Genomic DNA, 15,426 nt, shown 5'->3' on the forward strand with positions numbered 1-15,426 from the left:
GGGCAGCTCTCTGGGTGCTCAGCACCCCCAAAGCTCTGATCCTAGAAACGCCCCTGCCTTTAACGTTTAAGGACATTTTTTTGAGGTCAGTCATATCAACACAAAAGCATTTTTTCTTTTTGTAACATGTGGTGTAAAACATCATTTTTGGGAGTGCACTACACAAACACAGCAAACATCGTTCCATTAAAGGAAATGTGTGTGGATTTAGATACATTGATATATTGTATAAACAAAAAAAGAAAAGAAAAAGAAGACAATGAATCACTATGATGCAGCTCAAATGGGCACAGAAGTGGAAAAAAAGAGAATTTTTTTAAAATGGAAAACAGAGAAAGTGACATCACATTCAACTCCAAATCGTAGGTGTTACAAAGGGATCAGATGATCTTTGGTATCAGTTGAGTGTGAACTACTGCAGAGGTTCTCTGATGGTCTCTAGCTCAGTTTCCCTCTTTTGGTTCTCTAAATTTTCAAGATTAGGCTGGCACAGATGATGGAAACGCTACAAAATGGAGAAAAATGGAGAAAAACTTAATTTAAAAGTTTTATAATAATTCTAAAAAGGCTATTATTACCATGATTTCTATGTTAAAAATCACCCAGTAAACATGAAAGTCTTACATTTTTGTTTAACTATATATTTAAAGTTAAAACACAAATAAAGCTTGTTCATTTCTTTCTAAGTGAACAAACTTTCAAATTCAGAAGGGGGTAAAATAATTATTTCCCACACTGTATTTAATCTTATACCACAATCATCCCACCTGACTTAGGGTCCCAGTCCCAGTGCCCAGCTTATACAGGGCCCATCCTGGAACAAGCAGGATGGAGGAGAGGGCCAGTATCCACCCCAGCACATATGCCCAGGATGGGTAGATGTACCACCGATTAAAGGTCAGAGGCTGGTACTCAATTAAAGAATATATAAAAGAGCCCTGAGAAATCAAAAGGAGATGGTTTAGCTGGTGGCGAATTGAGTGCTGACATTCTAACACTTAAAGCTCAACTCACCAGTGAGACCAGTGGTGTGAGGTAGAGCCAGCAGAGTTTAAAGAAGTAGTTGGCTCGTGTCCCTGTCATGTCCTTTATTATGTCATATAACTTATCTACCCCTTAATAGGAGAAGAAACAAAATAAACAACGTATAAAGATCACACTTGGTGTCAATGGAACGCTGTGGATGTATTTTTTTCACATAAACGTCAAATGACAGCCAAAGGAGTCATAATCAGTCATGTAAAGACTCCATTATAATGTCCTCACAAGTGTCTGCAAGATTTGCTTCTATATATGAGAACATTTCCCTGATCATGTCATCATTACGACATCATTAGTGTGAGATATAAAAGGAAGAGCACACCTACCAAATATCCAACCCAGTGCCAGAGTTTTAAACACACATAAAAAGAGGATGCAGGCTCCATTACAAGCATAGTAGTCCAACAACTGGAACACAAACATTCCTCCCTAGAGACAATGACACAGATATTTATTTTGCATGCATTTATTTTCCTCACTAAAATCAGGATTACAATTAGGATATATAATGTTTATTTTTTTCTTTTAGACCCCCACACACATTTCCAAAACATTTTCTGGCAGTGATACATTACATACAGACCTCAGTAACCATGACAAGCTGAGAGAAGAAGCATATCAGGCAGAAGAGAAGGAGAAAAATCTCCCTTCGGCCAGCTCTGCGCAACACTTTGGGAAACATATCAGTGAAGGACGTCATCACCACCTCCATGTTAACAAACTGTGCAGGAGATTGACAAAACACACTGAGTAAATTTCAAAGCATAAATGCAATGTTCCAAAGTTGTGTGTCTTACTTGTGTATCCAGACCCAAGAGAATGAGCATAACAAAGAAACAGATGGACCACAGTTGAGGCAGGGGCATCATGGCTACAGCCTGAGGGTATGCAATGAACGCCAGGCCTGGACCTGAAACGCAACAGCATGATGCCAGAACATATCAAACATGCCAGAACATATCAAACATGCCAGCCAGTGGTAAATGTTTGTGTTTTAGTTTGTACAGTTTGTGGTGTGTAAAGGCATAAATATGACAGCAGAAATGCAGAAAATTGAACAATCACCTGTGCCTGTTCATATTAAGAGGGAAAAATCAAATGACATCAGGTTTTCACCATTACTCACGTGTTTGACTGTGATGGCACAATGGCACTGACTGATTTAGCCCACATAATATAGTTTGACTATTGGAACTCAAAGGATGCTGAGACCTGATTAGTATGGTAGTTAGTTTCCACAGCTGTAAAAATAATTTTTTGCCAATGAGACCTAAGTCTTAATTTCAATTTAAGCATCACAAAATGTCAACTTCCTGACACAAACATTTAGCAAAGCATTCTGTTTTCCTATAGAAATGTGAATACCACAGAAAAACCAATCCTTCTGTTCCACATTCCTCCTCTTCCTATAATCAAGATAACAAGGAAACTTTCACACAATGTTTGGATGCCAATTTTCTTATTGAGATATCGTAAATTTTGAATTTTCAGTGGTAAAAGTACTTTGTTGTTTTTCTTCCAGTGCTGGAAACAAGTTCCCATAGATTAGGTATAAACTCACTACTGAGAAATTAAGCTTTTGTAAACAAAAAATGTTGAAATCATTCAAAAAAAATACTGTTCCCCCAAATCAAGCTTAACAATTAAAACAGAGCCCTGAAAATTTTAAAATCTTTCTCGTTCTGTTACCAAGTCTGTGACCAGTTGAGACATGCTCCCATAATATTGTTATGTAAGATTGAGTCCATTTATGGATCATTGTTATGTCATATTTATGGGTCCAGGAGAATATGGTCGCATGTTTGTGATATATACCTGACTCGGCCACTTCTGCAATGGGAACACCTTGCTCATGAGCCATGAATCCCAGCACTGAGAACACAGCAAAACCAGCTACAACACTGGTACCACTGTTCAGCAAACACAGCATCAGAGAGTCTCTGCAAATCACAAAAACAAAGTGCAGTTACTGCATGTGACAAAATATGAGGTTGTTAATATTTAAATATCTATTTAAAATTAAGGTAAATAACTACTGATCATCATGTACTTATAGCAGTTGTTGTTGTATTTGTTGTAGCTTCCCAGCACAGTTAGGGTACCCACACCGATACTGTAGGAGAAGAAGATCTGACTCGCAGCCTCCATCCACACCTGTTCCAAAAAAGCAACAGTATTACACTTGTCCACCTGTGTCAGACACTGTTAGAGATTTGAGCTCGTACCTGAGGGTCTATCAGTCGTGAGGGTTCAGGCAGAAGATAAAACATGATTCCTTTGAATGCTCCAGGAAGAGAGAGGCCACGAATCAAAAATATTAACAACATCACATAGGGAAAGGTAGCTGTGACATATACCACCTGTCGGAAAAAGCAACATTTCAGAGCATTTAAGTGTTTACTCAATATGTACTATGTATACATACTGTATATAGAGCTACAGTGAGGAAAAATAATTATTTGATCTCCAGCTGATTTTGTAAGTTTGATTGCTTATAAAGAAGTGAACAGTCTCTAATGTTTGTGGTAATTTAATTTTAATGGAGAACACATTAAATAAAAGTTATAAACTGATTTCCATGTCATTGAACAAAATAAGTTCAATGACATGGAAAATAAGTATTTGAGCCCTTACAACCTAGCCAGAACTCTGGTTACAGATGCTCCTGTCACAGTTCTGGATCTTAGATCCAGCTTTTGAGTTTATTGTGGGGGGGGTTGAGTGTTTTGTGTTATCATTATGACTTAAGTTTCAACAGGCAGTCCTGAATTTATTCTTATTATTCCTTCAGAGTTTTCTTGTGATCTCAGTTTAATTCCTTGTTTATTAAGTCCCTTTGTTGCTCCCTTTGTCCTGTGTCCCTCGCTCCCTAGGTGCATGTTGGTGTGTGTGCGTCTCTGCGCCTTGTTTCACTTTTGTTTTTACATGTTCCCCTCCTTGTTTTTCATTCCAAATTCCTCCTGTCTCTCGTGTGCATTCATGTCTGTTCTCCACAGCCCATTTTGCCTCTTGTTTCAACAAAAACGAACACAAACAAATAAAAACATAGCAACACAGTCTCCCCTGTGTCGTTATGTCTATTTGTCCTGTGTGTTGCCCTGCGTTTATTTTCTCACATTTCAGATTAGTTATTGGCTTTTGGTTTTTCTTATTTTTGTACCTTTGTGTTTTTTGCCTAAATAAAATGCTAGCCTTTTGTTATTAAGCTCCTTTTTCCCACTGCCATCTTCACAGGGGTCCTCCCATTGCCACACACAATCTGCATCCACAGATCGTTTACAACAGTTTTCTATATTTTGTCCACAAAATATGGGAAATCTGTGGAGGTAGCTAACACCTCAAGTTAAATACTTATTTCATTCAATGACATACAAATCAATTCATTATATAACTTTTATGTCACATTCTGCCTCACTCCATTGAAATTAATCTACCATTTAAATTAGAGAGTCATTAGAGAGTCATGTAAGTGGGCAAACGTACAACTTCTGCAGGGGATCAAATAACTATTCCCCCACTGCATTTACCAGCAAAACTACCTTTCCTGTAGATCTGACTCCTTTCCAGATACAAAAGTAGCAGACGATCCACATAGCAATGAGGCACAACAGCACCTCCCACTGGATGCTGCCTATTTCCTCAATGCCCCCTGAGATCATCAGCACTCGTCGTCTAGAAGAATTAAATGCAGAAGGTAAAAAAAAAAACAATAGACAGACAGACAGAAAGATCGATAGGTAGAAGGATATAGATATATATAGCTGGAAAAGGTACAAAATGTTTTATTAGGCTTTAAATAACTTGGTATGTAGGCTTTTTCAGTCCATCTACATAGACATACTCCCAAAATTCGGTGGCTGCAGAGGTCGAGTTTGTCTGGTTGGTCCAGTGGACGGTGTTATTTTTTGTTGAAAAGTCTACACAGCCCTCTGAGAGGAGAGTGTGAAAAGTGTCAGAACAAAAGTTTAAATATCTAAACATACTTTGACAATTTTTAATTGGAAATTGGAAATAATCTTTGCATTTTACCTGTGTTCCAGTCGTTGTTGCAGGAGGCCCAGGGGAGCTGAGAGCTGAAGGAGAACACGAGGTAGAACAAAGCCCAGGACAGAATAATGATGTAGGTCATACAGGTGTAGAAGAGGATTAGTTGTCCACCAAAGCCAATCCCTGAAAGGCATTTACAGATAATAATTACAAAAATCTCCGTTTATCAATTACTCAGACTTCTTGTTGTTTTAGGAATACTCAGCAGTTTTGGCTTGAGGTCTGTGACTGTGGTGGCCATTTGAATGAACTCATTGTCATATTCAAGAAACCAGTTTAAGATGATTTTGTGATATAACAGGATAATATGACATTATCCTGCTCAAAGTAGCCATCAGAAGATGGCTACACTCTGGTCATAAAGTGATGGACAAGGTCAGCAGCAATACTTAAGTAGGCTCTGGCATTTAAACGATGTGCAGCTGGTACTAAAGGGCACACGGTTTCCCAGGATATATTGGATGTCTCTATGTGTGTGTGTGTGTGTGTTTCATTTTGCATGTGCATATTTGATTTGTGTGTGGGTACTTGAAATCCATGTGTCCGTATTCAGGTTTTTGCTACAATAATATGTCAAGATACTGTAGCAGGTTACATGTGAAAAGGAAGCCTAGTGAAAAGTTGGGTGAGCTGTAATTGTTACTTGCCTGTATTTTCAATGCTTATTCATGGTCAAAAGAATCCTTTAAAAAAAATAAATAAATAAGCGCCACAAACACTGTTTTAGCCATTAGCAGGGTAGCAGGGTCTGAATTAAAGGGGACACATACATGTCAGTACTTAATAAAATTGAGTATTTCGCATTTGACCATCATGGGAAATATTTGAGAAAATGTAGAAAAGACCAAATGACACATTGGTGTCAGAAGTGGGATAGCTCACTCTCGCCGGAATGGAGAAAGAGATTCAGAGGCTGGAGCAAGCCATCGAGGAGAGCACTCGCTGCTTGGGGAGCTGGCGATTGATGTGAGAGGAAGCGACCGGCCATGTAAGTCCCCTGACAAGTCCCGACGGCGCGAGCGCACTGTGGCAACGTCAGCCCTACACGTTTGCTGTTTCCTCCTGCGCGCTGACCATGCGTCTCTCACTTGGCTCCTGAACTTCAAACACCCAGAAGGTCAGGTGGCCTGCTGGCTGGAGGTTCTTCAGTGCTACGACTTAAAGACCCAGCATTGGGCAGGTCGGCAGCATGGCAACGCTGATCCGGCGGCGCAACCCCTGGACTGTACGGGGGTGTCAGGACAGGGGCCCGAAGTGAAGGCCTATCACTCTCAGTACAACAATCTGGAGACCCACAACGGCCTCCTATACCGGAGGTGGCGGACCCCCGGTCAGGGAAAAGATCTCCCGCAGCTGTTGGTGCCTCAGTCGCTGCGGTCGCAGGTGCTCGAGCTTGTCCACGGCTCGGTGGGGACCGGCCACTATGGGAATCCCAAAACTCTCTGCCATCTCAGGGGACGGTTCTGGTTGTCTATGAGATGTGTAACTTCATGTGCACTGCTGTGACACCTGCATGGCACAGAAGAGCCCAACTCAACGCTTCCCTGCCCCCCTGCAGCAGTACTTGGTGGGGGCCCCAATGGAGCGAGTGGGAGTAGGGCCTTTCCCCATCATCGAGTTAGGGAACCAGTATGTGTTGGTGGCTATGGACTATTTCACGAAGGTGGGCCAGAGATGGACTACTATAGGAGGCTGAGGGAGCAGCTGCATGTGGTTAATGACTACACCCGCCAGGCCCAGGCCAGCGCCGGAGTACGACAGAAAAGAGTGTACGACACCAGATGCTGAGGGGCTGCTTTCGTGCCTGGCGACAAGGTTAGGGTGTACTGCCCTGTTCATAAGAAAGGAGTGTCCCCCAAGCTGTGCAGTCACTGGCAGGGGCCGGCAGAGGTCGTGGAGCGGCTAACAGAAGTGGTGCGCAATTGCGCACTGCTGGCACGGTCTCTGCACACAGAAAATCTGCGTTGCGCACAAAGAAAAATATAACCTGAATTGAAATTATAATTAAAACTTTAACAATTCTGTTTTGCAGTGTTAGTCAGTAAGTGACAGGCTGCTCCCGTATGGGATTAGAACGATGCCACCTTATCCCATAGTCCAGCCAATAATGCGATTCACATTCATGTATACGCAGCTAATCAACGTTGTTGACAGGCTATGACAGCGTCCTTATGTGCCGACACTGGTGTTTTAGCTAGCAAAGCGGCGTGGCTGATGTGGAGTGAAGCCACGTTAATGACAACGTGTACAACCACTGGAGATGTGAGCAGGACAGACGGAACAACTGACAGAAAAAGTGTGGACTTTATACCAGTTTTAAAATTGTGTTGATAGTCCACGTAAAACCAGAGTTATGATAAAAATATGTAATGTTTGGTTTTCTTCCTGAATACTATCGTTGTTTATATTTACTGCGGGAAGAAACGGTAAAAACTGAGTTTTATAAGGAAAGCGAAAACAAAAATACCCCACCCTTTCCTATTGGTTGAAAAAAGTACCATGTCGACCAATCAAAAAATGATATGGCAAGTTGTTTAGGAAAGGGGGAAGTTTTAGGAGTGACTTGTGTAGTTAGTGTGTAGTGTAGTCAATAGTTTTGTTGTGTGCGTCAGAACAATGAGACGACTACTGAATGTTACAGGTGTTACAGGAGTGATACATCTCCTGTTGTCAGGCCTGCAGGTATCAGGCTGTTGTTCTCCTTTATCTCATAGTGGACAGAAATTATTTTTTGGAGTGGCACAAATAATCTGTGTGACATCAAATCTAAAGCAGAACAGCTGATTGTTCTGTAAATAGTTTTAAATGTTTATTTAAAAAAAACGCCTTGGCTGCATTTTTAGAAAAAAAAAACTTTGTTGTTTGCATAACTCAATTACTTTTTTGAAGAAGTAACTATAATAATAATTGCCCAACATTGGTCATTGTTGTTCCTGTCTCTTCTCTCTGTCTGTATTTTGCAGACAGAGAGTTACAGGACTCTTTCCCAGACCACAGACTCATACTCATAATACAAGTCAGAGCTTTGTGTTGTCCTTGGGTCAAAAATGACCCGTAGGTGAATGGCAAACAAATATATAGAAATCCCGGGGACAACGCAAGGGTTAAAAAAAGAAGAAGAAAGTTTTGTTTTCAAAATTGGAGTTCAAGTTATTTTTACTTCCAATAGTGTTAACATACTACGCAGGTCATGAACAAGATTTATTTAAATTTTCATTGTAAGTGGGCTAAAGCAGTTAATCAAAAGTAACATAACATAAATGTAAATGCTGTAATTTGATTATTTTAATAAACCATGTAACTTGGGTGGATTCGGTGCTGGCGTGACCACAGTGCACACGTCTGCTGTTGCTCACAGTGGTCCAAGGGATCGCTCAGGGAGTTTGTATGTTCGTTCAGACACATGAAAAATTAGAGGGAACATTGGGTGTACCGGATCCGCATGCCAGGGGCGCATGGTGGTGTTGCATCAGGACAGACTGTCACCGTACTGATCGCTCGCTCTAGCAGCCGCCGGGGCCGGGGATGCTGGTGGCACCCCATGGTCGGATCTGAGTGACTCTCCCCCCGCCAGTCGAGATCGGCCTGTGCGCCAAAATGAAGACACCTGGACATTTGCAGGACTTTGTGTTGGGTAATAGGGTTGTCGCGGACGACTGACCCCTTAGGTGGGGGCTATGTAGCGGATCAGGGCTGTTTTGGGCTTTGACAGTTATGTTCTGTTGTTCCAGGCGGCAGCGTTATGTTGCCATGGTTACAGTGTGATGCGTTCTCTCTGTGCGACTGTGTGTTTTCTGGGTGGAGAGAGCACCTTTGTCGTTATTATGCTAAGCTACGCCGAGCAGTTGGACACTGTGTTCAGTCTTGAGAAAACAAACAACTGTGCTTCCTGGCAATTCGGGGAAGCAAGACCAAACAACACCTCTGTCTCCTCCTTGTCTGAGCTCACCACAGTATGTTCTCAGTTAAGGCTTGAACTTTTAACTTCAGCATTGTGATAAGTACAGAATTGGCTTTAAATACTTTAAATACTTATTAACTTGTTCACTACAGTTTTAGACACAGTTGTGCAAGACTGATGGCCATTGAAGAGAAGGATAACATGATGTTTTCTTGTTATTATTGATCCCTGAACAGCCTACCTTCTGCTAGTGGGCACAGCTTCCTCCAGCAGGTAATGCCACCCTCCTGGGTGAATTGCCCTATAGTTGTCTCCAGCAGGAACACGGGTACACCACAGGTTACCACAAATACCAGATATGGCACCAGGAATGCACCTGAATTAAAAACATACACAGCAAACATACCTGTTGTGCAGCTTCTGAGTAACAAGCTTACTCAATTACTGACGGACCAGGTATATACTTTTAAAACAAAACATATATCAGTTGTTTAAACATACTACCAGAATTAAGACGACATATTGGGAAGTTATCAAATGAAATTTTTACTAATTAATTATTTGATTGGTACGTTTACTACTACTGCTACAACTACTTTTTACTAGAACTTTACTTCATTTGTGAAAGTTGATTTCACAAGTAAAATTACAAGAGTCAAATTTTTATAAACTAATGATATTTGTTTCCTCTTTTTTTATTATAATTATCCTGTTGCAAGTAATCAAGCTGCCTTAGGACTGGATACTATTGAATTCAATGGAGCAGAGTCTCCACTTTGAATGCTAGCATCAGATTTGAGGGAATCAACCTGCTGACAAATCCAAAATGCTTCAAACAGATAGAGAGCCTTGCTTGGCTTCACCTACAATTGTCATGTGAGCTACCTCAAGTGATAAAATTAACATTCCCTAGCATACCAATGGAGTTTGAAGTCACACTTTCAGTCTCATTTCAGTGACTGTGAACTAGTAATAATAGACCTTGAACAAGCAATTAATTTTGCTCATGCTTTACCAATCAATATAATACTACAAGATTAATACACCTTTTGGTTAGTTAATGTAAAATAAATATATTAAATAATAATAATGGATTGCATTTATATAGCGCTTTTTCAAGGCACCCAAAGCGCTTTACAATTCCACTATTCATTCACACACTGCTGGAGGCAAGCTACAGTTCAGCCACAGCTGCCCTGGGGCAGACTGACAGAAGCGAGGCTGTCATATCGTGCCATCGGCCCCTCTGGCCAACACCAGTAGGCGGTAGGGTAAAGTGTCTTGCCCAAAGACACAACGACTAGGACAGAGAGCCCGGGGATCGAACCGGCGACCTTCTGGTTACAGATGCGCCTCCCAACCCCATTTGCTTACCCCCTCCATTTTTGTAACAGAGGTAGGGAAACCTCCACACGTTCCCCAGGCCGACAATATTTCCCGCCACAGCAAGGAGAAATTCCACCTTATTTCCCCAGTGTCCTCGCTCCTCCACCTCTGGCTGTGTGTCTCTCTGCATAGATTTTCTTTTCATCATTTCCAAAGGTTCAGGGTGCGGACAATGATGGCACTGCACTTGGTGCTCTAATCGTCACTGCCTTTATATTCTCTGCCAATTCTGTGTTGAGGAATGAGTTAATAAGTTTTCAGTAGAAAAAATAATTAACTCCAGGAGAGTAACTGGGTGAAAAAAAAAAGGTTTCAAAGGTTTCACTTTTAACTTGTTGGGGTCTATGTTTTTCAAGATGCATCTCAGATATAGGAGGGGTTAAAATTTAGTTGTGCTGCATCACTTTGTTACAACTGCCGTTCGTTAAGCTATACTTGCCAGCCTTTTGTGTTGGTCAAAGTAAAAGTTTGAAGGAAACCATCATGAGGAGATTGCGAGTAAAAATCTTGGGGTTGGAGCAAAAGAGGAGGTGCACTTAAAAGTGGGGTCTCCTGTCTCTAATTTGACTTTGGATTTGTGTTGGTGGTTGCAGTAGCTTCTGTTGGTTCTCTAAGGCTGGCCCAGAAGGTGGGGAGAGCCGAATTTCAAATGAATAGCTGAGTAACAGGATTTAGCAAGGGTCGTAGGAAAGTAGTTAAATATTTAATTTAGTTTAAATATTTAAGTTAAAGTCCTACAGCTGAAGCACAAAGGAAGGTTTCTCAGTACATTTGTGTGATGTGTGATTTTTCAGTTAAATATAAACAAGGTGCATGACTCTGCATAATTCTTTGTTTCCAACTTTCTTACCTTTGCCAGATTGTATTTAAGGTCTAAAGACACTTAGAGTTTTCAATACTTTCTTTTTCTAGATAAATGGACGTCAGAGAAGAACAGTGAAGACCCATCAGTCAATTATGGGATACTCTTTAAAATTACTCTGAATAGTGGTGTACATACACTGCTTCCTAAACTTGTCAGGTGTCTGTATGATATCATTGTAAAACAACATTTTAAAAATCTGTTAAGAAATGCTTTTCTCATCTTTCCCATTAAATGATAATGGTTTGTGAACACAATACAGACTTATTTACCAATACTTTGTTTCTACTTTTTTCTTTTATTTAAGATTGAGAAATAAAAATTGCAAAGATGTGTGGGTGAATAATAAGTGAGTATTAATCTGTGTTGCATTTTGCCTTTGTTTGTGTTGATACTGTAATATGTTCACTTTTTAGGAGCCAATGTATGGGCTCAAATTGTGGTCATAAATATTTTGTACTTGTGAATCAGGATTTATATGTGTAAAAAGAATTTGTGTGTGTGTAAAAGAGATTTGTATGTGTAAAAAGAATTTGTGTGTGCGTAAAAAAGATTTGTGTGTGGACTTAGCCAAAAAATACGGGTGAAACTCAAGTACGCAAGTTACAAGTACGAATTTTGACCCTATTTTTCTTTCTTTGATCTGATTGGCCAATGTCATGTCAATCACAAATTTAACTATCCAATCAGAGAACAGATGGGTTTGGCTGTTGACTATGTGCACGTTAGCATATGCTACTTCCGGTGCGGAAACTCCTGTGGGGAGCTTTGTTTCCGGTGTCCTATTCGTGCCTGGTTTACGGTCCAAAACAAGTTAAGCAAGTGAATGAATCAAGCGGCGATTTAAATTTCTATAGATGTCTTGGGCATTTACCCAATATATCTGCAAATGATGTTCATCGACTTGTCGATATTTTTCCCCGTGCCTCAGAGCAAAAGAGAAAAGGGATTCAAATGTTATATTTCTCAGCTGTCCCTCGTTTATCGCTGGTGTTATGTTCTAAAAATAACCAGCGATAGGTGAAATCAAGTAGCCAATTTTATTTTTTGACGTTGCAAAACGTTTTGTGGACATCGTGGACATACAGCACTGCACTTCAGAGTCACACTGCTAGCGATCGATGCAGCGATTCTGTACTGTACAGGAGAGACGTCAGGGAGGAGATCGTCTGCAGCGATCAGGACGCAGGACACAATGTGACATAAAAATAAGCATGCAAACTTGCACTAAAAAATCTGCGAAACAGCGAGGTGAAAGGTGAACCGCGTTATAGCGAGGGACCACTGTAATTTTTAAGGTAAGTCACAACATACCCTTCGTACATACTAATGTATAGTTTTAGTTATATATATAGTATAGTATAGTTTTATATATAGTATATAAACCCTTACCAGCAATCATTCATTTTTTGTGTGGCTTTTTTCACGGTTTGTTAACATGCTGTGTAGGTGTGTACTTGACTAGCTGATATCGTGCTTCTGAATGTGGTCGATGTGTCTTCTGCTGCAGTAATGCAGTTCTGCTTGTGTTGAGTGATGTAAACAACTGATTGATCTAAACTCTTTAAACGTCAAAATTGATCATTAGATTTTTTTATGACACAACAGAGTGTTCCCACCTTCTCCTCTTTGTAACTTAACGCAATCTTTCCGTTTTCGAGTTTTGGACATGATTTTGGAGTATATCTTTGCAGTAGCGATTGACCGCAAAGTAAAGCTACCGGAAATGTACAACCCCACATCCAGTCTCAAACCAGGAAGTTAGCATTTTCTCGTGCACAGGGTCAATTGGAGGGGTGCTTTATGGAGCTTCAGGTCCTTGAAGGGAATAAATGCCCTTTTACATGCCAGCCCAGCGTTTTCCTTCATCACCACGAAGGAAAACAGTCTGTGGTGGTCCGAGTTTGGTGATTTTTGTGTCACAGGTTTACGTGCTTAATACAGGGACCTCCACAGCCTTCTCAACAGCACTGCGGACTGCGTGTGTGTGTGTGTGTGTGTGTGTGTGTGTGTGTGTGGGGGGGGGGGGGGGGGGGGCAGTGTTGTGGAAATGACAGTCTTCACTAGTGGGGATAGTTACAAAGCTTTCTTCGTTATGAATTAGCATACATGTTTTTATTGAACATCTGAAGAACTAGCAAAAAAACCCCCCAGAAACTCTTGGACATAAAGTCCGAGATAGAAACAACAAGGAGCAGGTGCATCTAGTACAAGTAGAGCTGCTGCAAAGACCCACAGAGTTCAGCAACCAGCGCAACAAATTCTGGATCCTTGGCTTTTAGTTAGCATTAGCAGCACATCCTGCGTCCGATGTGAAAGGACCTTTATGCTGCGCACTGTGACTCACAGCAATGGTCCTGGGTCAGCCCTGACTTTGTGTTAAACTAATCCTAAAGTAATAATGGTATTTCTAACCACTGATATACCACAACTTTATCCTTTCAACAGCTGCTGAAAGTTAGGGGACCTAGCTTCTATCGGATATTTATATAGAGATCCTCCAGCTTCAAACTGTATCACCCTTCAAGGACCTGCAGTTCAAAAAAGCGCCCCTCCGACAGCCAAACCCATCTGTTCTCTGATTGGATAGTTAAATTTGTGATTGACACGACATTGGCCAAGTCAGTGCTGTGTCTCCTGAAGTCAACAATGAGCTCTTTGGTTTTCTTAGTGTTCAGTGCCAGGTGGTTTTCTGAACACCAGGCTGCCAGCTTCAGAACTTCCTCTCTGTAGTCTGCCTCGTCTCCCTTTGAGATGAGTCCGACTACCGTGGTGTCATCAGCAAACTTGATTATGAGATTGTTGTTTTGGGTCGGACTGCAGTCGTGGGTGTAGAGAGAATACAGGAGGGGGCTCAGCACACAGCCCTGTGGGGAGCCGGTGCTCAGTGTGTGGGGAGGAGAGATGACGGCCGAGTTTTACACTCTGGGGCCGGTTTGTGAGAAAGTCCTTTATCCAGGCACATGTGAGAGGAGGGAGGCCAAGAGTGACCAGTTTGGTGATGAGGATGTCCGGGATGATTGTATTAAAGGCTGAGCCGTAGTCCACGAAGAGCATTCGGACGTAGCTCTGCCGCTGCTCTAGGTGACTCAGCACAGCGTGGAGGGCTGTGGCGACGGCGTCTTCTGTGGATCTGTTTGCGCGGTATGCAAACTGGTGGGGGTCGAATTCTGGGGGAGGTAATCCTTGATGTGCTGAAGGACTAGTCTCTCAAAGCATTTCATGATTGAGGGTAACAGGGGGGGTAATCATTCAGGCTGGAGATGGGAGACTTCTTTGGCACCGGGATGATTGTGGCTGATTTTAGACAGGATAGGATGGCTGTCTGATCCAGTGAGAGGTTGAAGAGTTTGGTGAAGATGAGGGTGAGCTGGTGTGCGCATGCTCTTAGTACCTTGCCAGGTACTAAGAGCATCCGAGGTGGTCGGACTGACCGAGGTGGGGGAGGGGTATGGCTCTATATGCATGCTTGATGTTGGAGTAAACATGATCTAGAGTGTTTTCTCTCCTGGTGGGACATTCTATAGTACAGTCTTTATGTTGGCCTTATTAAAGTCACCTGCAATTATGTGAACACCGTCCAGGTGGGCCCGCTGCTGTTCGTTAATGGTGTTCAGCAGGATAGAGAGTGCCGTGTTTATGTTGGCATCGGGTGGAATGTACACAGCCGTGATGATCACTACTGTTAGCTCTCTCGGTAGAAAAAAAGGCCGGCATCTAACTGACATGTACTCGACATTCGGGGAGCAGTGACTGTTTATAATTGTCCCGTTGTTGCACCAGCTTTCATGCACGTATGTCATGTTTCGGCTGTGTCCAGCCAGGAGAAGGACCCAAACGCAAAACTCACCACACCGGAATTAAACTCAAAAAGCTGCTTTATTGCAGAATGGCACGAAAAATATAACTAAACTAAACTGGGACATGGATAACTAACACACAGGGGAAACACAGCCATGAGGGAGACTATGACATTGACAAAGAGAAACACAGGGCTTAAATACACAGAGGGATAACGAGGGAATGAGACACAGAAGGAGAGCACAGCTGGGAGTAATCAGGCTGGACGAGACAAGGGAAGCAAAATTAGAAACACTCACATGAGACGTGGACCTTCGAAGTAAAACAGGAAACACACTGACTGAACTCAAAACATGTAAACTTAACAGCAACTGAGACAGAACATAGG

At 41.8% G+C, this 15,426-nt stretch overlaps 1 protein-coding gene across 1 annotated transcript; it reads right to left on the bottom strand.

Annotated features, from left to right (window-relative positions):
- Positions 1 to 412: 412 nt before the first annotated feature.
- Positions 413 to 10,523, bottom strand: LOC148098855 (sodium- and chloride-dependent GABA transporter 2-like). The gene is made up of 14 exons (XM_087850927.1): positions 10,364 to 10,523; positions 9,231 to 9,365; positions 5,071 to 5,211; positions 4,883 to 4,970; positions 4,581 to 4,713; positions 3,267 to 3,401; positions 3,092 to 3,195; positions 2,857 to 2,981; positions 1,839 to 1,951; positions 1,625 to 1,762; positions 1,368 to 1,470; positions 1,015 to 1,115; positions 768 to 938; positions 413 to 505 (listed from the first exon to the last, which is right to left on the bottom strand). Exons 1-14 carry the CDS (start codon positions 10,521 to 10,523, stop codon positions 413 to 415), a joined length of 1,740 nt encoding a protein of 579 aa, XP_087707053.1.
- Between the last annotated feature and the right edge of the window lie 4,903 nt (positions 10,524 to 15,426).

Source organism: Neolamprologus brichardi, chromosome 14 (genome assembly GCF_056152115.1).
Source record: "Neolamprologus brichardi isolate AB-2024 chromosome 14, ASM5615211v1, whole genome shotgun sequence".
In the NCBI taxonomy this organism is placed as follows: domain Eukaryota; kingdom Metazoa; phylum Chordata; class Actinopteri; order Cichliformes; family Cichlidae; genus Neolamprologus; species Neolamprologus brichardi.